This window comes from Entelurus aequoreus, linkage group LG24, assembly GCF_033978785.1.
Source record: "Entelurus aequoreus isolate RoL-2023_Sb linkage group LG24, RoL_Eaeq_v1.1, whole genome shotgun sequence".
Lineage (NCBI taxonomy): Eukaryota > Metazoa > Chordata > Actinopteri > Syngnathiformes > Syngnathidae > Entelurus > Entelurus aequoreus.
The window spans coordinates 2,654,911-2,679,742 of NC_084754.1; the positions used below are offsets into that span (position 1 = coordinate 2,654,911).

At 38.1% G+C, this 24,832-nt stretch overlaps 1 protein-coding gene and 1 long non-coding RNA gene across 3 annotated transcripts in view; one reads left to right on the top strand and one right to left on the bottom strand.

Moving 5' to 3' along the window:
• Window positions 1-24,832, bottom strand: part of LOC133641694 (1-phosphatidylinositol 4,5-bisphosphate phosphodiesterase zeta-1-like) — a 53,399-nt gene that overhangs the window by 13,341 nt on the left and 15,226 nt on the right. For both annotated transcript variants that reach the window (XM_062035631.1, XM_062035632.1), the window contains 6 exons: window positions 24,012-24,156; window positions 16,722-16,874; window positions 9,538-9,723; window positions 9,276-9,432; window positions 6,688-6,804; window positions 1,364-1,536 (listed from right to left, as the gene is read on the bottom strand). In XM_062035631.1, the coding sequence (XP_061891615.1) occupies window positions 1,364-1,536; window positions 6,688-6,804; window positions 9,276-9,432; window positions 9,538-9,723; window positions 16,722-16,874; window positions 24,012-24,156 (931 nt within the window). The remainder of the gene's footprint in view (window positions 1-1,363; window positions 1,537-6,687; window positions 6,805-9,275; window positions 9,433-9,537; window positions 9,724-16,721; window positions 16,875-24,011; window positions 24,157-24,832) is intronic.
• The window catches only part of LOC133641698 (uncharacterized), a 77,681-nt gene that overhangs the window by 640 nt on the left and 52,209 nt on the right, over window positions 1-24,832 (top strand). The window lies entirely within an intron of this gene.

Here is a 24,832-nt window from a genome sequence, read left to right on the forward strand (position 1 = left end):
AAAGGACGCAGCATGAAGCACTTGTTTCATATGGTAGACTTCCTGGGTTTGATCCCCAGTGATAGTCGTAATTTATGTTTAATTGTATTAAATTTGTCATTTCCCACAAAAAAATATTAAAAAATGTATTTCCTTTTGAATTGGGTTTAGTCCAAAAAAACCGCATCAAATTTAATGAAAGTAGTAGTAGTAGTAGTATAAAAATTGTTATACACAAATAAAGTATGAAAAAAAGGGAGGGTCTGGGGAAAAATAAAATAAAAATAAAAATTATATATACATATATAGAATAGAATAGAAAGTACTTTATTGATCCCTGGGGGAAATTCAGCACCACAGTTCGCTCACAAACATTTAGGTATTTTTACATGTGAATAATATAAATACAGTCTATTATACAGCATTGTTCACATGTAAATAACATATATGTATGTATGTGTGTGTATATGTATGTATATGTATGTGTATATATATATATATATATATATATATATATATATATATATATACTTTTTTTTTTTTTAAATTATAACATAAAGAAAATTAAAAACATTTTCTTGGATAAAAAAGGAAGTAAAACAGTTATAGAAACTAGTAATTAATGAAAATGAGTAGAATTAACTGTTAAAGGTTAGTACTATTAGTGGAGCAGCAGCACGCACAATCATGTGTGCTTACGGACTGTATCCCTTGCAGACTGTATTGATATATATTGATATATAATGCTTACGGACTGTATCCCCCACAGACTGTATTGATATATATCGATATATAATGCTTACGGACTGTATCCCTTGCAGACTGTATTGATATATATTGATATATAATGTAGGAACCAGAATATTAATAACAGAAAGAAACAACCCTTTTGTGTGAATGAGTGTAAATGGGGGAGGGAGGTTTTTTGGGTCGGTGCACTAATTGTAAGTGTATCTTGTGTTTTTTATGTTGATTTAAAAAAAAAAAAAAAAAAAAAAAAAAATCGATACAGATAATAAAAAAAACGATACCAATAATTTCCGATATTACATTTTAAAGCATTTATCGGCCTATATCGGCAGGCCGATTTGATCGGACATCTCTAGTTGGTATGATATGGTTGTAAAAATGGGTAGAATATTAAATTTCAACATTTCTGTCAACAAAGATTTGCGACATACTCATTTTGATAGTAAGCTATTATAGCTAATAGACACTTATATCATGTGTTGGACTTCATTATATCACTTATAGAAGGCATTACATTTTTTTACGGCTCCAGACATGTATTTTTGGTCCAATATGGCTCTTCCAGCATTTTGGGTTGCCGACCCCTGCCCTAATGCACCCAGAGTGGATCGGTAGGACGCTGTCACGGCCGTACCTTGAGCAGCAGGTGTGTTGGCTGCACGCCGCGCTGATTGCCGCCAGGATCAAAGCTCCTCTGACTGGACATGAGCACTGCAGGCTTTAAGACATACCCACAGCCCCCGTTGTCCTGGAAACGGCCATCATTAAGGTCCATTGGCAACCCCAGGGACTGGAAATTGAGTGCCACTGCAAAATACCACAAGGCCAATGGTGAGGAATGAACAAAAATCGAGCTCGTTTTGTGTGTGTCTTCTGCATGATGCATCTGCAACCATCCTCCATGTTGCATCATGGGCAGAAAATGTTCTTCCCTACTCTTGTGTACGTGTGAGGGTTTGCCAGTGAGAACAACAGATAATAATAACCAACTTTAAATCATGCAACTTATTTATTCAGAAGACATTCTGCTGATTTGAAGTGGCATTGATCCATCCAGCCTGCAGCATCTTTTAAAAAACAACAACCAAAATGTCTCCAGTGCACAGTCGCGCCAGCAATCTGCAGGGTTTCACATCAGGCTCGCTTTCTGGCAGCCGAGCGAAGAGAGCGAGGCGACAGACAAGACGGCAGCACACGCATCAAGGTTGTGCCTCTTAGCTTGTTTTTGTTTTATCCGGCTGTGCCAGGAGAGAGAGGCCGCATGCACATGAACTCGGCTTTTGTCTGGTTCATTGAAGGAGAGCTCCAAAGAAATGGAAGAGCAGAAGTTAGAATTCGACCAGGATAAAGTCGAGGGAAATAATACAAGCAGGTTTCAGTGGCGGTGAAATCAATTTAAAAACCATTTCAGTTTGTCTGCAGGTGAAAGCCCGATTAGGTGGTGCAAGGAAATGTTCTTTCACTGTTCATTAGACATGTTCCCCTTTAATGTTGCACTAAGCCAATGCAGGCTCTTTTTTTTTTTTTACACGAGATAAGAGCTGCTTTGAATCAGTCCACTTTTAATGAATATTAACCGGCATTTAATATGGAATTCACTTTTCAACTTTGGAAAGGACTGACAACTTCAACTAAATTTGTTCACATTAGAAAAATGAAAACATTGTTCTTTTTCCCCATACTGTAATTATCCAAAAATGCATGACCCTGTAAATAAGCACATTTTTTTCAAAAATTTATTTTTCAGTAATAATTCAAAACTACGTGATAGTAAATCATTAAAAGAGCAAATGGGATGATTATAACGTGTGTGTGGCTTCCTTTTAAGGCAGATCTGGGCAAATTAAGGCCCGGGGGCCACATGCGGCCCGTTAAGTTCTTCAATCTGGCCCGCCGGACATTCCCAAATAATTTTTATAGATCTTTAAGATGGAAACTGTAGCTTTTTGATTGATTGATTGAGACTTTTATTAGTAGGTTGCACAGTGAAGTACATATTCCGTACAATTGACCACTAAATGGTAACACCCCAATAAGTTTTTCAACTTGTTTAAGTCGGGGTCCACTTAAATGGATTCATGATACAGATATATACTATCATATATACTATCATCATAATAGTCATCACACAAGATAATCACATTGAATTATTTACATTATTTACAATCAGGGGTGTGGACGGGGGGGTAGGCTATGGACAGCAAGTAGTGGACATAGAGAGAGAGAGAGAGAGAGAGAGAGAGATCAGAAGGCATAAGAAAAAGTATCTGCATTTGATTGTTTACATTTGATTGTTAGCAATCCGGGGAGGGTGTTAGTTTAGGGTTGTAACTGCCTGGAGGTGAACTTTTATTGCGGTTTTGAAGGAGGATAGAGATGCCCTTTATTTTATACCTGTTGGGAGCGCATTCCACATTATGATGTGCAGTGATGTTTTTGCCATAAGTCTTGAATAGGGATTGCCGTTATTCCGATATTGTCCAACTCTTTAATTACCGATACCGATATCAACCGATACTGATATATACAGTCGTGGAATTAACACATTATTATGCCTAATTTGGACAACCAGGTATGGTGAAGATAAGGTCCTTTTTAAAAAAATTAATAAAATAAGATAAATAAATTAAAAACATTTTGTTGAATAAAAAAGAAAGTAAAACAATATAGAAACAGTTACACAGAAACTAGTAATTAATGAAATTGAGTAAAATGAAGTGTTAAAGGTTAGTACTATTAGTGGAGCAGCAGCACGCACAATCATGTTGTCATGTCTGTGTTAGTCATGTTTTTGTTTGGCCATGTTTTGCTTGGGTTTTGGACACTTTTTAGTTCTTGTTTTCACTCCCTTGCTTTGTCACCATAACCATTAGTTTCACCTGGTTCACATCCTCATGTCACGCACCTGTCTCACGTTTTCACATTTTGCGTCACGCACCTGCTGTCACTAATCATGTCACTATTATTTAAGCTCCCGGTTGCCAGGCTGTCTTCCTGGCGGCATCACCTTCTCCACACTTGATGATAACTCTGTTACCCATGCTTCCATAGTCCATGCTCTTCTTCTCATGCCAAGTAAGTTTTTGTTTCATGTTTATAGTTTTTGTGCCCACGTGCAAGTTTTTTGTTTTCGTAGCCAAGTTGTTTTACCTCCGCTGTGAGCGCCTTTTGTTTATACCTTTTTGAGCTTTGTTAGTGTAAAATCAAATCATGTCCTTACCTCCACGCCATGTCCGCTTCAGTTCGTTTGCATATCGGGAAAGCAACCCACGCAGGAAACCAGTCCAAAGTCCAAGTCCTGACACATGTGTGCTTACGGACTGTATCCCTTGCAGACTGTATTGATATATATTGATATATAATGTAGGAAGCAGAATATTAATAACAGAAAGAAACAAACCTTTTGTGTGAATGAGTGTAAATGGGGGAGGGAGGTTTTTTGGGTTTAGTGCACTAATTGTAAGTGTATCTTGTGTTTTTTATGTTGATTTAATAAAACAAAAAACCCCGATACCGATAATAAAAAAAAAAACGATACCGATAATTCCCAATATTAAATTTTAAAGCATTTATCGGCATCTCTAGTCTTGAACAATACAATAAAAAGTATTTCAATGGTCGGAATCTGCGCTTTTGCATGATATACTAGTTACTATGGTAATTAATTAGTTAATATGGTCATCTAATTAGTTACTAAGTCACAGCAGCTCAGACGAGGCACCAAGCAGTGTGGGTGGGGAGCGTTTCCACAGAGTGTTTCCAGAGCGAGCCTGAAATGTGGGTGTCAGGGACAGACGCGGAAGGATATTTTAAGCTTAGTGATACATCAGATGTATCAGATTGTAGGTGTTTTTTTTTTTTTTTTACCCTTCGTGCTCATATTTCACTGTTTGTTGCATTTTTGTTGCGTTTCGCTTGATTGTAAAATATGTGGATGGAAAGGGGGTGTGACGTTCATATGTTGTCAATATTCAGTGTTTTATCGCTCATAGTTAATATTGTAAATCCCACATTCTTTATTTTCATGTACATTCTGGGTGTCTCATTCAGTAAAAAAAAAAGTAAAATTCCGTTTTTTGAGGCGGTCTGTTATAACGTTTTTAGCATTCAATCAGACATTATTGTGAGTTTTTGTATTAGTGTTGCTAAAAATCAGATATACCGGCCCCCAGACACATTTTTTTTCTCTAAATTTGGCCCCCCGAGTCAAAATAATTGCCCAGGCCTGCTCTAAGGTCTGACCGTCAAGTCTGATGGTTGTCAACTTATGTGGCAGTTGAATAAAGGGTGTGCACCAGGGGTGTCTAAACTTCTTCCGCTGAGGCCCGCTCACTGAAAAATTAAACATGCGGGGCCATGTTGATATTTTATCATTTTCTAAATCATTAGGGCTACCCTCAATTTTGGTGAATGTTAAAGTTTCGGGGACCCAAATAAGACTCTGGTCTCAGTCATTAAAGTGTTAAAAATACATCTATATATATATTTTTTAAACTTTCAACACAAAAACATATATAGATCAATTTCAAATTTTCAAATTGTAATTCTTTTATGTTGTATGCCTTTTTTTTTTTTTCTTTTTACAAATAAAACGATTTTTTTTATGGAAAAATATGCAATATATATGTATACAAATTTTATTTTTACTTTCAAGACTCAAATCTGTAGATCAGCTTTTGATGTATCCAGCAATTATACAAAACCCAAAAGCAGTGAAGTTGGCACGTTGTGTAAATGGTAAATAAAAACAGAATACAATGATTTGCAAATCCTTTTCAACTTATATTCAATTGAATAGACTGCAAAGACAAGATACTTAATGTTCCAACTGGGAAAACTTTATTTTTTGCAAATATTAGCTCATTTCATTGGTATTTAATGCCTGCAACATGTTTCAAAAAAGACTTATTTGGAACACTCCACAGGTGAACAGGCTAATTGGGAACAGGTGGGTGCCATGATTGGGTATAAAAGCAGCTTCCATGAAATGCTCAGTCATTCACAAACAAGGACGGGGCGAGGGTCGCCACTTTGTCAACAAATGCGTGAGCAAATTGACGAACAGTTTAAGAACATTTATCAACGAGAATAATTCATTATTAATACAGTTGAATATAAGTTGAAAAGGATTTGCAAATCATTGTATTCTGTTTTTAATTATGAATTAAAATATATTGTTCACAGGATATAGTGAACTGCACTAAGAGTCAGTGGGTTTGTATGTGTATGTATACTATGTATACACGCTGTTGTGTCACATTCATAGTTACTTGTTAAATGTGTGTTGTGGATGTACATGTATGTATATGTATGTGTGTATATATATATATATGTGTATGTATGTGTGTGTGTACATGCTTATATATGTATATGTGTTTATATGACATAACATTTTTATATACTATTATTATTATTATTATTATTATTAAACATACAGTAAGTAATAAGAGGGTTGGGAGTACATAAGTTTTTACTTCTTCTCACTCCTTTTCGGATATGTTTACATTAAATGTTTATTTTCATTCCTTGTTTCTTTTGCTTTTTATTATTACTATTATTATTATTATTATTATTGTTTTTGTTATTCATTCTTAAATGGATTTTTTGTGGGTTTTTTTCAAAATTTGTTGTTTTTGTTTTGTCTACATATTCGAAATAAACATGAAAATGAAATGAAAAAAAATTAAATGAATTACACAAAGTGCCATCTTCACTGGTTTTGGGTTTTGGAGATTTTTTTTAAATTTTTTGAGGAATGACAGTTCTAAAGTAAAAAACTACCTGCATGGCAGCATTGTGTTATTAGTGTCAACATTTTCTCGTTACATTATACCTTTTTTTAAAAATCAGCTGCGGGCCGCAAATGGCCTCCGGGCCTCACTTTGGCCACCACTGGTGTAAATGAAAACAGTGTTTGTGCTGCACACACATGACGGTGTCATGTATGCAAACACCCACCGAGCTGCGAGCCGACGTTCCAAAACTCCTGAGGGTTATAGTTGGAGGAGGACGTCCTGGAGCCTGCTGGGTAAATCCTGCTGAGGAACCTCTGATTGTGCTGAACAAAGTCTTTACCTTCAAAAAAAGAGGATGCCACACAGTCCAAAGATGAGCATACAGTATGTATTACGTGAATAATCAGTGTGCAGGAAACCCTTGTTTATTACTGTCCATTACTTCCAGGGCTGATAGTGGTCAATACATGTCTACGAATTATTCATTGTAAATAGAGCTGCAACGATTAGTCGACAATTATATTTGTTGACAATAGTGGTGATGTCATCGCTCATGTTCTTCCAATCGGAAGTGGGTCACCCGCAAAAACATCGCCGGTGATAATATGTAAAGTTAGAGGATATTTCCTCTTATTCTTGTTAAAAAAATCAATATTAGTTTCATGGCGTGCTTGTATTTTTTTTTAGTTGTTTTGGATAATTTCTGTGTTTGCACTATTATGTATGTGTGCGTGTGTGTTCTTGTATTTCTACCCTTCTTGAGACCTCAACAAGGAAAAGTACCTTCCATATGAGGACCGGTGAACAAGTTAGGACCGAAATCATTGTGCCAATACGGGAAAACCATTGCATCTAATAGAGAGCCAAATATTAGAGTCTGTGAACATTGCTCCAAAGTCAGGATTATTTGTTGATTTAATGTGTATACAAAAGCAAACATTGACAGGTGCAAAGGCAGCAATATATGATAAAACAAGACTGCAGCTAAAGAAGGACTTCCCTATTCATCCCCCCCAAAAAAACCCGCCAGGTGAACAGCTGATTTTACGACTTCCGGGGCTGACGTAAGACAACTCGCGTCCCATATGAGACCATAGAATGAACAAATACGCTACGGAACTAAGACTATAGTGGCTATTAACAGTTAGCTTCTGCAGCTGGGTTGCCCAAAGTGCGGCACAGGGGCCCTATGTGGTCCTTGACTCGTTTGTCATCGGCCTTACGCATATTACAAAAAACACAAAAATAGAGATCTCATCTATCCAAATTAGGGTGGTCCCAAAAGGAGGTATTTTTCAAATTGACTGTGTGTCGGTTTTAAAAGTGCTCCCCCTCTGGTCAACATATGAAATAACAAGTATGGGTAAGAAATTGAAATGCGCCCCCTTTGGCCAAAATTAATTAAAAAAAAAATTGTATATAGAGACATACTGTAATAACTTGACGTGAATAATAAAGATTAAAGAACATTTACAAACTAAAAAATAAAAAAAATAAATATATTTTTTAAAATAAAATTGGTAACAATTTCTCATATTCTTTTTGTTTCTCTAATATTGCAATATTTTCTCGTAAAATTATTACTTTTTTTATGTAAAATTATTACTTTTTAATGCAAAATGATGACATTGGTCATATAAAATTCTGACTTTCATCACAATATTGCCATTTTTTTTTGTTGTTCTTGTAAAATAGTGACCTGAGTAAAATAATGACTTCTGTCATAATTTTGCCAAGTAAAATTTCCGATTATTATTATAACATTGCCAACATTTTCAAGTCTTCTTATAAAATTGTGACTTTTGTCGAGTAAAATTACGACTCTTTTCATAAAATTGCCAACATTTTAAGCATTTCTTGTGTAATTGTGACCGTTATTTAGTAAAATTCCAACTTTTATCATAGTATTGCACAAATGTTCAGTTTTTCTTGTACAATTTTGACTAGCCTTGAGTTAAATTACGACTTCTATTATAACACTGCCTAAATTCTAAGTTTTTGTGAAACTGACCTTTTTCTTGTGAAATTCCAACTAATTTTTCACAACAAGCTTTTTTATATTTGCATAGTATGTATATATTATTAATGTTGTAAATACAAATCTTTATATATCTAGAAAGGGTGGTCCCAAAGAGGTAGGCATTTTTCGGAGGTCTCAAGAAGGTAACAAACACAAGAATATGTGTGTGTGTGTGTGTGTGTGTGTGTGTGTGTGTGTGTGTGTGTGATTGTGTGTTCTTGTATTGCCACCTTTCTTGAGACACCAAGAAGGAAAAGTATCTTCCATATGAGGACCGGTGAACAAGGGATGACATAAATCATGGTCCCAATACGGAAAACCATTGCATCTAATAGAGAATGTCTCATTTGCACCCCTGGTGGTGAAATCTATCAAAATTAGGGTTATCCCAAAAAGAGGGATTTTTCAAATTGACTGTGTGTGTGTTTTAAAAGTGCTCCCTCTCTGGTCAACATATGACATAACAAGTGTGTGTAAGAAATTGAAATGCGCCCCCTTTAGGCAAAATTAATAAAAAATGAAATTAAAAAAATGATATGTATATAGAATCATACTGTAATAACTTGAAGTAAATAATGAAGATTAAAAACCAATTACAAACAAAAAATTAAAAATAATAAAACATTTACTTAAAGCTTACCTTTTTTATATTTGCATAGTATGTATATATTATTAATGTTGTAAATACAAATCATTATATATCTAGAAAGGGTGGTCCTAAAGAGGTAGGCATTTTTCGGAGGTCTCAAGAAGGTAACAAATACAAGAATATGTATGTATGTGTACTATACCTGTAACTTTGGCCAGCTTGCGGGCTTTTTTCTCCGCCATGGACGTGTTCTCACAGTAGTTCTGACTGTCTTTGGAATGGCTGAAGCTGATGAACTTGACAGACACGGTGTAGGTGACGAGGTCGGACAGAGCGTCCGCCACCACCACCTTCTTCTTCTACTCAAATGAGACAAGACACACAACGGTGGTTACAACACGTGTGTCCAGTGTGACATCATACTGTCCTCGTCTGTTTCAGCCTCAGCCTGCAGTCTGACTCACTTTGACTATCTTTCTGGGAGACCAAAACTTAAGTCTGCTCTGTAGATCGTCATCTTCCTCCTCCTCCTCTTCCTCCTCCTCCTCCTCTTCGCCCTCATCTCCACTCTCCTCGGTCCCTGTCACTCCCTCTACCTTAGCACGAGGCTTTAGCTTTTTATTCTTAATGAGGATCTTATACTTTAGGTCCTGCGTGAACATATCACAAACACACACAATCTGTCAAACTATTCATAAATTGGATGATTAATCTGTGTTTTTACATGATTAATGTCAGAATAATTGTAAGTTATCACAAAACTTTGTGTTTCAATGAGTTCCCGGCAAACAGACAAAATCTGTCTTTGATCTAACCAATCAAAAGTCTTGTAAAACTCCACTGTGAGGGCGTCGGTTCCTTTGACGTATTGTAATCCACAGGAAGATTTTATCTTGACCCGAGATTTACAAAGCGGAGAGGAAGCAGGACCTGACTCCCCTCCAGGCACCTTTTTTTTTTTTTTAACTGTTTTGTGATAAGGGCGACGGCTGTTTACGACCCCGCTCCCTTAGAAACAGCTGTTGCCATATAATCAGGGAAAGTCCAAAATAAAAGAGGAGGCGTACAATCTTTCGTCAGAGTGTAGGACGACACTGTACAGTGTAGGGATGTCCGATAATGGCTTTTTGCCGATATCCGATATTCCGATATTGTCCAACTCTTTAATTACCGATACCGATATGAACTGATACCGATATCAACCGATACTGATATATACAGTCGTGGAATTAACACATTATTATGCCTAATTTGGACAACCAGGTATGGTGAAGATAAGGTGCTTTTTAAAAAAAATTAATTAAATTAAAAACATTTTCTTGAATAAAAAAGAAAGTAAAACAATTTAAAAACAGTTACATAGAAACTAGTAATTAATGAAAATGAGTAAAATTAACTGTTAAAGGTTAGTACTATTAGTGGAGCAGCAGCATGCACAATCATGTGTGCTTACGGACTGTATCCCTTGCAGACTGTATTGATATATATTGATATATAAAGCTTACGGACTGTATCCCTTGCAGACTGTATTGATATATATTGATATATAATGTAGGAAGCAGAATATTAATAACAGAAAGAAACAACCCTTTTGTGTGAATGAGTGTGAATGGGAGAGGGAGGTTTTTTGGGTTGGTGCACTAATTGTAAGTGTATCTTGTGTTTTGTATGTTGATTTAATAAAAACAAAACAAAACGATACCGATAATAAAAAAAACCCGATACCGATAATTTCCGATATTACATTTTAAAGCATTTATCGGCCGATAATATCGGACATCTCTAGTACAGTGTCTATGCGTTTCTCCTCAATTGAGCTAAATTGAATTATGTCTGTTTTTTAAAATTTTTAAATTTTTAAATTTTTTGTCTGTTTAATTCCTTGCTTCTTGTTTTGATTGATTGAAACTTTTATTAGTAGATTGCACAGTACAGTACATATTCCGTACAATTGACCACTAATTGGTAACAACCCAATAAGTTTTTCAACTTTGATTAACGTCCACGTTAATCAATTCATGTCTTGTTTAATAGATGTCATCAGTGTTTGAACCTGACAATTAATGTGTTTTTTTGCGAATAATCACAGTCTTTATATATATATGGAAATGTACAGTAGGAAGGGGATGGCCCCATTCGTCACGGTTTACCTGACACATGAAACGTGACAAATTGGGGGGAGCACTATCCACTTTAGATGCCAGATGGCAGAAGACTGTTGAATATCTTAAAAAGTGTTTTGTGGCAACGTGAAGCATATTGGATGCACACGTTACAGACTGAGTACCATATTTTCCGGACCATAGGGCGCACCGGATTTTAAGGCGCACTGCCGATGAGCGGGTCTATTTTCGATCTTTTTTCATATATAAGGTGCACTGGATTATAAGGCGCATTAAAGGAGTCATTATATTATTATTTTTTTCTAAAAGTAAAAGACTTCCTTGTGGTCTACATAACATGTAATGGTGGTTCTTTGGTCAAAATGTTGCTTACATGATGTTTTACAGACCATCTTAAAGCCGCTTTCTGACAGTCGCTTCATGATGTGCCGTTTTGTGGGCGGTCTTATTTACGTGGCTCACCTTCAACAGCGTCTTCTCCCCGTCATCTTTGTTGTAGCGGTGTAGCGTGCAAGGACGGGAGTGGAAGAAGTGTCAAAAGATGGAGCTAACTGTTTTAATGACATTCAGACTTCACTTCAATCAACAACGGAGCCGCATCTCCTCATCCGCCGGAAATGTGTCCCGTTAAAAACCGTCCGACCGGAACTCTCTAATAGCTAAAGTTCCTTGGGTGGATAATGTAAACTCACTACACCGGTATGTTTTAGTTCTTTCGTGACAGATATAAGTAAGAACTTTACACTACTTTATATTACAAATGACAACAGCAGAGGATGAATGTCACATAACAAGAAGATAAAGAAAAAGAAGAAGCTTATCGACTACGTCGGCACGGACTACAAAGGCGGACTCGCGCAATTTTTCAGGAATTATGCAGATCCCAAGTACAGATCAGCAGGTACCAGAAGGCAAGAAAAGTTGCTTTTGCCTAATATTGCAAAACAAAACGCTAGATAATATGTCTTACCTTATACACACACCATAATAATACTCATATGTTGAAGCACAGTACAATCCATCAAGCGGTGCGGCTTCATAGCTTACCAAAGTCGTACTAAAATATTTGTATAGATTTTTAAACGCTGTGTGTAATGTTCTATATTTTCAATGGAACATATAAAATGTTGGTGTTGTTTACTTGAGTCGTATTGCAGTCTACACGTATCTCTTATGTGTGACTGCCACCTACTGGTCACACTTATTATTACACCATGTACCAAATAAAATAGCTTCGAGGTCGGTAAGCTAAATCAGAATTATTATAATAATTATTATCAAGTATTATTATAAGGCGCTGTCGAGTTTTGAGGGAAAAAAAAGATTCTAAGTGCGCCTTATAGTCCGGAAAATACGGTACCCGAAAGGGACGAACGAGGAGTTGCTTTTGGGAAGATTTCTTTAATGGTTTTCCATGAAGTTGTCTTATTCACATCATGTACTTCATGTATATTTTTTTGTGGCTTGATGTAGGGCTTCAAGTTGGTGCTTCATTTTGGTACTTTATTAGTATTATATTCTATATAGAGGGAGCTATAGCTATTGTAGCGCTTTATTTATTTTTTTCACTGTGCAGATGAGCTATGTCTCCTTTTATTATAATGGTTTTCTTTTATTTATTTTCCTATGATACTGTACTGAGTCTATGATTTATTTTGTACAATTTTCCATTTTGTCTTATTATTTGGGCACTTTAATTTTTGAAGTTCTTGATTTATTATGTCAGCTGATTGACCACAGCTGCGACTTCCGGTTGAAAATTGCACACTGATGAAGACATTTTCGAAACCGGTCTGTGTTTGGTAGCGCCTGCACAGTTTGTGTTAAAACAATTAGAAGGACACGGGTGTTGCTGGCCTTGCTTTTTCTTTAAGTACACTTTTTTGCCATGCACCTCTTTATTTTTGTTTTATTAAGTTTTTTGGAGAGTGCATGTTTTTCCTGTATTGTGTAGCAATTCCAACTTTGACCACAGCGTCAGTTGCTATGTAGACCGGTGCTTTCCATTCTTTTCATCAGACTGCATTGCAAAAATGATTGAGCCCCCACCTTCCTCTCACGCGACAGCCATCCAGGAATTGGGCCATATCCCGTTTCGTGTCTCTACGATATTCGTACTGGGAGTTAGAGGAAGTTGTGTCTGTGTCTTTTTCCTAGGTGTTGCGGCACAGTGGTTGTTTTCTTTGAAGGCGCGTAAAATCAAAACGGTAGCACGAATCACAACGCCGTCGTCAACTTTTAATCAGAAGGGTTCAATCTCTCTCCTGTAGTAGTTTGAAGCCGAAACGACAAACGCGCTCAGAGGAGATAATGTTTGATGTTTGGTGACCGGTTTTAACAAAAATTTTGTTTTGAAGGAGGGATTGCAAACTTCCTGTTGATTTTTGCTGAAGGATGTCAACCTATGAAATGTAGGTCTAGGTGAGACCTACATAGAGGTATTTGTTTCATGTCTCTAAGACGTTCCTACCGGAAGTTACAAGCAGTTTTGTCTGAGTTTTCCTCTGAGGAGCAGTTTTGTCTCTGTTTTATTCAAAAATTGCGCTAGAGCGCAATTTTGAGTTTTGGGGTTCGGTTTTTTTTTTAGATCGCAATTTTTACCAGTCCCAATGTGTGTGAGAAGTTTGGTGAGTTTTGAAGTATTTTAAGGGGGTCAAAAATTAGTGTTTTTAGTCATTTTTTGTCTTGAAGGGGAAATTGCCAACTTCCTGTTGATTTTTGCCCGAAGAAATTAATTAATAAAAAGTGGGTCTAAGTGAGACCTACATAGAGGTTTTTGTTTCATGTCTCTACGACATTCGTACTGGGAGTTACAGGCAGTTTTCTTCCTAGGGGGCGCTAGAGCGCATTTTTGATTTTTGAGGTTAGGTTTTTTTTACTAAAGTTTTTGGGTCACTTTTTTCTATTTGTGTGTCAAATTTGGTGAGTTTTGAAGCATGTTAAGGGGGGCAAAGTAGTGCGCAAAGCTGCGGAATAATAATAATAAAGAATAAAGAATAATAATAAAACCTTACAAATTCAATAGTGTCCTTTTGTCCCATTGCAAAAGGACTCCCTTTGGGATTCCTTTGACAATGGGTCATGCGGACCCTAATAATACAGAAATACAAACCCCAAAAGCAGTGAAGTTGGCATGTTGTGTAAATGGTAAATAAAAACAGAATACAATGATTTGCAAATCCTTTTCAACTTATATTCAATTGAATAGACCGCAAAGACAAGATGTTTCACGTTCAAACTGGTAAACTTTTGTTATTTTTTGCAAATATTAGCTCATTTGGGATTTGATGCCTGCAACATGTTTCAAAAAAGCTGGCACAAGTGGCAAAAAAGACTGAGAACGTTGAGGAATGCTCATCAAACACTTATTTGGAACATCCCACAGGTGAACAGGCTATTTGGGAACAGGTGGGTGCCATGATTGGGTATAAAAGCAGCTTCCATGAAATGCTCAGTCATTCACAAACAAGGATGGGGCGAGGGTCACCACTTTGTCAACAAATGCGTGAGCAAATTGTCCAACAGTTTAAGAACAACATTTCTCAACCAGCTATTGCAAGGAATTTAGGGATTTCACCATCTAAGGTCCGTAATATTATCCAAAGGTTCAGAGAATCTGGAGAAATCACTGCACGTAAGCGATGATATTACGGACCTTCGATCCCTCAGGCGGTATAGCATCAAAAAGCGACATCAGTGTGTAAAGGATATCACCACATGGGCTCAGGAACACTTCAGAAAACCACTGTCAGTAACTACAGTTTGTGGCTACATCTGTAAGTGCAAGTTAAAACTCTCCTATGCCAAGTGAAAGCCATTTATCAACAACACCCAGAAATGCCGCCGGCTTCGCTGGGCCCGAGCTCGTCTAAGATGGACTGATGCAAAGATGAAAAGTGTTCTGTGGTCTGACGAGTCCACATTTCAAATTGTTTTTGGAAACTGTGGACGTCGTGTCCTCCGGACCAAAGAGGAAAAGAACCATCCGGATTGTTATAGGCGCAAAGTGTAAAAGCCAGCATGTGTGATGGTATGGGGGTGTATTAGTGGCCAAGACATGGGTAACTTACACATCTGTGAAGGCACCATTAAGGCTGAAAGGTACATACAGCTTTTGGAGCAACATACGTTGCCATCCAAGCAACGTTATCATGGACGCCCCTGCTTATTTCAGCAAGACAATGCCAAGCCAGGTGTTACAACAGCGTGGCTTCGTAGTAAAAGAGTGCGGGTACTAGACTGGCCTGCCTGTAGTCCAGACCTGTCTCCCATTGACTATATTTGGCACAATATGAAGCCTAAAATACGACAACGGAGACCCCCGGACTGTTGAACAACTTAAGCTGTACATCAAGCAAGAATGGGAAAAAATTCTACCTGAAAAGCTTCAAAAATGTGTCTCCTCAGTTCCCAAACGTTTACTGAGTGTTGTTAAAAGGAAAGGCCATGAGACACAGTGGTGAACATGCCCCTGTGCCAACTTTTTTGCAATGTGTTGCTGCCATTAAATTCTAACTTAATGATTATTTGCAAAAAAAAAAAAAAAAGTTTCTTAGTTCGAACATGAATTATCTTGTCTTTGCAGTCTATTCAATTGAATATAAGTTGGAAAGGATTTGCAAATCATTGTATTCTGTTTTTATTTACGATTTAGACAACGTGCCAACTTTACTGGTTTTGGGTTTTGTAAGGAAAACAACGGAGAAAGAAGAAGAAAAGAGCACTGAAATGGAGAGCTGTAAGAAACTGCCGCCATGTGCGCCGCCATCTCGGAAAAATGATTAATAGTCAATCTGGACGTTGGTGTAAAATTAACAGGGTCACTCCTCACACTAGTAATTAGAAATAACCGTCACCTTGCATGAATATTATTGGAAATAACTACTACGTCTCTAAATAACCGACAAAGTCAAAGTAGACATGATGTATGATGCCATCACCGTGTTATACCAGCTGGTAAAAAGTCCAGACTTTTACAATAATTCAGTTGTTCTAATGAAGTCATGAAGGTAAAAAAGTATACAGGACAGATATATGCTATCTTGTTTATTTGCAAGTCAATTCAGATAAAGCACTAAAATAACTTCCAACTTGCTGGTTGTCAGAGCAGACATCACAGCTTTTCTCTGACATCTAAATAAGGAAGACATTTATTCGAGAAGCTTTAAGAATCACGAGTCGCGCGGATGAAAATGCTCCCTGGTAATAAATTCCAAATGAGAAGCAGCTCTCAGGCGAGAAAGCGCACCAAACACGTCCCTTCTCAGACTAAAGCCCTTCATCCGACTCATCATCTGGCGACTGGATCTGCCGTAGCCAGTCACTGCGAGGCTACTTTCAGTCTGACGCAGGAGCACAGAAGTTGGAACATTGTTTGAACATGAATCAATTTGAGATTAAACAGCTTTGCAAAATGAAGGACGGCGTCCCCAGAAAAATGGATCTTCCCCAAACTGTTTCCCATAAAAATGGAATTCTCTGAATTCCCTAAGAAAGCAACATCCTCCATGTTACTTAAGTCTTACCTTTGGGCTTGGGAGGTCTCCAGTGGTGGGGTGATCCAGGCGGACACTGAGCAGTTTGTCCCCCAGTATGCCAGTGAGGTAGAGGGCCATGACCTCCTGCTGTTCTTTAGAACAATGGTTCTCCAGAGACAGGATCACCGGGTAAACAGACACCTGCCAGAAAACCGTAATAGAGCCATTTAAACACAACTTGTCTGTGTAGATTCTCAGGCCCCTTCTACACTAAGTGCAGGGCCGGTCCGTGGCATAGGCCGTATAGGCAAATGCTAAGGGCGCCATCCATCAGGGGGCGCCACGCCAGTGCCACAAATGTTGGAGAAAAAAAAAAGTTGGTACTATTATTTCTAAACACAAAAAATAATCCCACGTTAATTAAAATGCAAAGTAAAGCCCATTTAATAGAAATATTATTTGTTACAACATTACGCCCCCCCTTTCCCCCCGCACGGTGCGCCTCCTCCCTTCCCGTATCATGACTCTTTTTGGACGTCACCGCATCAAAAAATCAACACAAGATGTCAAAACGGCCAAAACTGTCAGGTGCCCAGGGAAGAAAAAAGAGAAAAGAAGAGGAGGAGAAACGAGAAAAAGACAGAGGTAGCAGGTAGGTAACGTTAGCCTACATGAAATTATTTGTCTGTTACAGAATGTGATAGTAACCTGGCTTTTTAGCATTAAGCTAATGTTACATGATTCGGCAATTGCTAATCAATAAATAGCTAGTTCTGTTTTAACGTCGGGTTAATATTGTGGAGGGGGCTAAATTGTTATGGAAAATAATAATGTAACGTTAGGTAATTACAGTACTCCCACCTTACATTCCTCAGGGACATTTGTATTAGATCTTTTAAGCAGGTGTTTTTTGTTTACATTGTTATTGCCTTCTGGTTAGCTAATGTTTGCCCTGCAGGTAATAGTCACTTTTCCACCCCTTTATATATTAGGTATAGTTGTAAGCCTAGTTGTTAAAGTGCACATCATTAATGTTAATTAAGCAATATCACATGAGAGGGAATGCTGTTTTTTAATTTGAGCACTGCTGTGATTCGGTTAAAGATAATCATAACATAACATTCTCATATAATATGTTAATTTGCTTTCTTTAAGTAAAAAAAAAAGGTCAAAGACAAAGCTATTCGGTTTCTTGTGAGTATATACACTTCACTGCCGATGTGGGGGGGCGCCACCTAAAATCTTGCCTAGGGCGCCAGATTGGTTAGGGCCAGGCCTGACTAAGTGTCCTGTCTTTTGATCATGTATTTGTTTGTCTTTGTTCTGTTTGGTTTTTGGACTCTTTTTAGTTCCTGTTTTCACTCCCTTGCTTTGTCACCATGACGACCATTAGTTTTCACCTGTTTCGCGTTTTGGACTCACGCACCTGTTGTCGCTAATGACGAGACTATTTAAGCCGATAGTTGCCAGGTATTCAGCCTGGCGACATTACCTCTGCTCACTTCATGCCATGATTACCTCTACTACCCATGCTACCTGATGATACCCTTGATATCATAGTCCATGCCATAGTTCATGTCACATGTGCTTATTTATTTCATGTCCATGGTTTTGCCTTTGTTCTAGTTTTTTGTTTCATAGCCAAGTTTGTTCTCCGCCTTGTGCGCGCCTTTTGTTCACTCTTTTTTTAAGTAAGAATTAAGTCATGTATCTACCTTCATCCAATGTCCAGTCCAGTTGTTTTGCATCTCGGGAAAGCAATCCACGCAGGAAACTGCGCCATAGTCCAAGTCATGACACTAAGGTTATCCAGGAAACATCCCACCTAACCTTATCCTAGTCCACACACACACAATGCCAGTTTCAGACCCCTCCGTCCGCCGTCCGCCGACACAACGCGACCTAGTACGCATGCACGGAAAATGCGCACGTCATAGTCACCTTCGGGGTTGCTTTGTGTCCAAGTTCTTAAATTAAATTGAACTTATCTGAACAATATCCAGTGTTGTGGTATTTCAATTAACTGGAATCCAGTGCGCTGTGGGGCTCTATTGTAGTGAACACCTGAACCATCATAAATTAATAAAATCTTTAATGGACAAGTGAAAGTAATCAATGTGATTAAGAACATTTTACATCAATCAAAGTAGGGATCGAGATATCTGGTCAGGACACTCCTCACTCTTTTACCTTCACCTTCATTGGCCATTCCTTTTTGGTGACTTTGGACACTCTGGACCTAGACGTTGAGTCCGCGACATACATGGCGGACAATAACTGATACAGTCTGCTTTGCCAGTCCAAAAACACTCGCTGTTTTCCGTAGTCTTCCCTCGTTGGCCAGGTAATACAAAGCACACGCTACCTTTTTTTATCACATCCACGGGAGCCCGCATTCTGGTTGACAAGTTTTTCGGTAAGTAGAATCACAACTGACCTGGACATTCGAAAGTTCTCTTGCCGTCTGAGATGTGTTGTATCTGAAATAGCTGCAATCGTGTTCTCTTAAGGTATTCATGTGTGATTTCCACGAGCATCTGTACATGTAGAACAGTGGTTCTTAACCTGGGTTCGATCGAACTCTAGGGGTTCGGTGAGTTGGCCTCAGGGGTTCGGCGGAGCCTCCGCCACAGAGGTAAAGACACATCCGACTGATCGTGTAAATAAAAACTTCTCCCTATCAGCGTATTATAGATACCCCCAAACAATGTTCCATCTGATTTGCAGGTTTTTTGATTGATCGATTGAAACTTTTACTAGCAGATTGCAAAGGAAGAGAATACATTATATGAAACAGTACAGTTTACACAGTACAGTACATATTCCTTACAATTGACCACTAAATGGTAACACCCGAATAAGTTTTACAACTTGTTTAAGTCGGGGTCCACGTTAATCAATTCATGGTAATGTGTGTAAGGCAGGGGTCACCAACACGGGCACCAGGTAGCCCGTAAGGACCAGATGAGTAGCCCGCTGGCCTGTTCTAAAATAGCTCAAATAGCAGCACTTACCAGTGAGCTGCCTCTATTTTTTAAATTTTATTTATTTACCAGCAAGCTGGTCTCGCTGTGCTCGACAATTTTTAATTCTAAGAGAGACAAAACTCAAATAGAATCCAAGAAAATATTTTAAAGACTTGGTCTTCACTTGTTTGAATAAATTCATTAATTTTTTTACTTTGCTTCTTACAACTTTCAGAAAGACAATTTTAGAGAAAAAAATACAACCTTAAAAATGATTTTAGGATTTTTAAACACATTTTTACTTTTTAAATTCCTTCCTCTTCTTTCCCGACAATTTAAATCAATGTTCAAGTACATTTATTTTTTTCATTGTAAAGAATAATAAATACATTTTAATTTAATTCTTCATTTTAGCTTCTGTTTTTTCGACGAAGAATATTTGTGAAATATTTCTTCAAACTTATTATGATTAAAATTCAAAAAAATTATTCTGGCAAATCTAGAAAATCTGTAGAATCAAATTGAAATCTTATTTCAAAGTCTTTTGAATTTCTTTTAAAATTTGTGTTCCGGAAAATCTACAAGAAATAATGATTTGTCTTTGTTAGAAATATAGCTTGGTCCATCCATCCATTTTCTACGCTTATTCCCTTTGGGGTGAAGGGGGCGCTGGAGCCTATCTCAGCTACAATCGGGTGGAAGGCGGGGTACACCCTGGACAAGTTGCCACCTCATCGCTTGGTCCAATTTGTTATATATTCTAACAAAGTGTAGATTGGATTTTAACCTATTTAAAACATGTCATCAAAATTCTAAAATTAATCTTAATCAGGAAAAATTACTAATGATGTTCCATAAATTATTTTTTTAATTTTTTCAAAAAGATTTGAATTAGCTAGTTTTTCTCTTCTTTTTTTCGGTTGAATTTAGAATTTTTTTTCGTGTTTTCTCCTCTTTTAAACCATTCAATTAAGTGTAAATATCATTAATTATTAATAATAACATAGAGTTAAAGGTAAATTGAGCAAATTGGCTATTTCTGGCAATTTGTTTAAGTGTGTATCAAACTGGTAGCCCTTCGCATTAATCAGTACCCAAGAAGTAGCTCTTGCTTTCAAAAAGGTTGGTGACCCCTGGTGTAAGGTGTGTAATTTGTTGTGAGTTCATGCACTGTGTTGGTTTTGTTCTTTGAACATGGTGATGTTCATGCACGGTTCATTTTGTGCACCAATAAAAAAAACCTATTACTTTTTCTTGAATTTGAAAAAAAACCCTTTATTTTTCACTAAAAAAGGGTTCTGTGAATGCGCATATGAAACTGGTGGGGTTCGGTACCTCCAACAAGGTTAAGAACCACTGATGTAGAAGAAGGAGAAACACGGGCATGTCTGGATGACTCGCCTCCATCTTTTCAGTGTTTACCTCTGAGTTACGAAAGCGCTTGTTATGAAGCTGGCTGTGACGCGTTCTTTCTGGCGTCACTTCCTCTCCGAACTCAGTTTGTAAACGATCAATGAGTCCAATACGAAGCTAAGAGCCGGAGATTCAAGAAATACACGGCGCACTTACCCGTGTAAAAAATTACCCAAGGAGGGGAACCTTAAACGATGGGTTAGTGTGGCTGACACGGGGCTTAGGCTAAGTAATTATTCATTAAAGGAGTTATCCGGCTTAATGTAGACATAGCCTCAGTCATCCATGTCCCTATTTATGTCTCTGCTGGTTGTCCCCTGGGGGTGGTCACAGTAGGGATGTTTTTGCCTCGACTCCGATAATGGGATTGGATCGGGGGCCGTTATTTGCTTTATTCTAACTGATCGGCGATTGGCTGATGAGTTGCTGAGCCCAGCCAATCTTTACCACGGCTGTGTCGAGTGAAAGATTCCTTCAAAAGGGATGTACACTTATAAAGAAGACAACCATTGCATTTCCATATTCCTTCTATGCAGGAGTTGCATGAATTCCAGTGTCTGCGTGTCTTGCCAGAACACTGGTTCGAATTTGGGAGCAAGCTGCAACAAACGCATCTACCCACAGTGTGAAGCCGCTTCTAAGAGACTAATCCTCACAACCATGAAGGAATACACTGCAAAAAGTCAAGTGTTCAAAAACAAGGAAAAAAAATACAAAAATTAGGGGTATTTTATTTGAACTAAGCAAAATGATCTGCCGATAGAACAAGAAAATTTGGCTTGTCAAGACTTTTCCAAACAAGTAAAATTAGCTAACCTCAATGAACCCAAAAATACCTTAAAATAAGTATATTCTCACTAATAACAACTGTACTACTATATGAGTACGTATTTTCTATTGTTTCATTGAAAATAAAACAGCAAAGTCCATTTGGCTGTCATCTGTTTTAATATGAGACACAATTGTGTCAAAGTCATTATTTGTTTTTTTTCATGCTTGAAATAAGAAATGATTACTTTAAAAAAGTAGTTTTATACTTGTGAGTGTTGATGACACAGCTTTGCAACACTTGATATTCTAGTTTCAAGCATGTTTTACTCAATATAGCTCATCAAATCTCAGCTACAAGCTGTAATATTTCACTGAGATCATTTAGGAACAAAACACTTAAAACAAGTAAAACACTCTAACATTAAAGGCCTACTGAAAGCCACTACTAGCGACCACGCAGTCTGATAGTTTATATATCAAAGATGAAATCTTAACATTGCAACACATGCAATGGGTTAACTTATAAAGTGCAATTTTAAATTTCCCGGGAAACTTCCGGTTGAAAGCGTCTACGTATGATGACGTATGCGCGTGACGTCAATCGTTGAAACGGAAGTATTCGGACCCCATTGAATCCAATACAAAAAGCTCTGTTTTCATCTCCAGATTCCACAGTATTCTGGACATCTGTGTTGGTGAATCTTTTGCAATTTGTTTAATGAACAATGAAGACTGCAAAGAAGAAAGCTGTAGGTGGGATCGGTGTATTAGCGGCTGGCTGCAGCAACACAACCAGGAAGACTTTGAGATGGATAGCAGCCGCGCCAGCCGCCGACCCCACCTTGACTTCCTCCGTCTCCGGGCCGCCGACCGCATCTGTGATCTGGTGAAGTCCTTCGTCGCTCCGTCGATCGCTGGAACGCAGGTGAGCACGGGTGTTGATGAGCAGATGAGGGCTGGCTGGCGTAGGTGGATAGCTAATGTTTTTAGCATAGCTCTGTGAGGTCCCGTTGCTAAGTTAGCTTCAATGGCGTCATTAGCAACAGCATTGTTAAGCTTCGCCAGCCTGGAAAGCATTAACCGTGTATTTACATGTCCACGGTTTAATAGTATTGTTGATTTTCTGTCCAACCTTCCAGTCAGGGGTTTATTTCTTTTGTTTCTATCTGCATTTAAGCCCGATGCTATCACGTTAGCTCCGTAGCTAAAGAGCTTTGCCGATGTATTGTTGTGGAGATAAAAGTCACTGTGAATGTCCATTTCGCGTTCTCGACTCTCCTTTTCAAGAGGGTATAGTATCCCAGGTGGTTTAAAATACAAATCCGTGATCCACAATAGGAAAAAAGGACAAAGTGTGGAATCCAATGAGCCAGCTTGTACCTAAGTTACGGTCAGAGCGAAAAAAGATACGTCCCGCACTGCACTCTAGTCCTTCACTCTTACGTTCCTCATCCACGAATCTTTCATCCTGGCTCAAATTAATGGGGTAATCGTCGCTTTCTCTGTCCGAATCGCTACTCACGCTACTTCCGGTACAGGCAAGGCTTTTTTTTAATCAGCGACCAAAAGTTGCGAACTTTATCGTCGATGTTCTCTACTAAATCCTTTCAGCAAAAATATGGCAATATCGCGAAATGATCAAGTATGACACATAGAATGGATCTGCTATCCCCGTTTAAATAAAAAAAAATCATTTCAGTAGGCCTTTAAATTTGCTTAGTGAGAAGAATTATCTTATCAGACAGAAAATAAGCAAATATCACCCTTATTTGAGATATTTCATCTTACCTACATTTCAGTGTTTGCAGTGTATAAACAGTTTATTCACTGGAGGACCAGAGGAAAAGGAATGGCAATCGTTCACCAGCCATAACATGGCCCTCTTGTGACCACCTTGGGGACACACCCCAAAACACAAATAGGAAGATAACATTTAGAACTGAATACGTATTTTGGATTGGAAGGTGAAACATTTTCAACCAAAAAAACTGCAAACGCCTTCATTGAGCACTGCATCTAAAATACAACTTGCACGCTGTTAGAAGAGGTGAGTTGGTTCAAAAGGGAGGTGAGTTGGTTCAAAAGGGAGGTGAGTTGGTTCAAAAGGGAGGTGAGGGTCCAGCAAGGACAACACAACAGGGGGTGCTCGTCTTAAAGAAAAGAAAAATCCTCCTATTGAGCGTTGTACCTCAAAGGCGTGCTGGTCCACGGTGGTGATGACGTCCTTGAAGAGTATCTTGGTGGTCAAAGTGTACCCATGGTAGACTATAGGCTCCATACCCGGTCCATCCCAGCAGTCTATTTCCAGACATCGACAGCCTTTCCTCAGCGCGCTGTGCCACACACATCACACACTCAATATGCATCGCCATTACTACGCTGAAACATACTTAGAGTAGTCAGTGTACAGCTGATAAACACACTGTCATTTCTATAGTAACGACCTTTAAGATGATCTGTGTTGCTTACTCATTTTTAACATATATTTTTTCGCAAGTGAAAGCTGAGACATCATTTTTAGTCTTTTCCTTGCAGTAACACACGTGTACTTTGTTGTGATAAACAACACCTGTTTGGCACATTTGTGTTTGCCATGTTCATCATGTCTTGTTTGAATTTGTTCATTAATTAATTCTTCTTCAACGAATTTCTCTATTAAAATTACAGAGTAAAAAAACACAATTTATTGCAACTTTCACTTGTTTCTGTGATTTTAGTGCAACAAACTAGAGTTGTACGGTATACCGGTACTAGCATAGTACCGTGATACTAATGAATCATATTCGGTACTATACCGCCTCGAAAAAGTACCGGTCCCCGCCCCCACCCTTTTTTTAACGGACATGACGGCGCGGCGTCTTCACGTCGTGACATTGCTGGTTTTAAGAGCAGAGGAGCATGTTCGGCAGCGCACAATCAGAGTACCTGCAAGCAGACACAGTGTGTAGACAGAAAAGGGAGAACGGACGCATTTTGGCCTAAAAACTAAAGGTAAAGGTGAAGTTATAA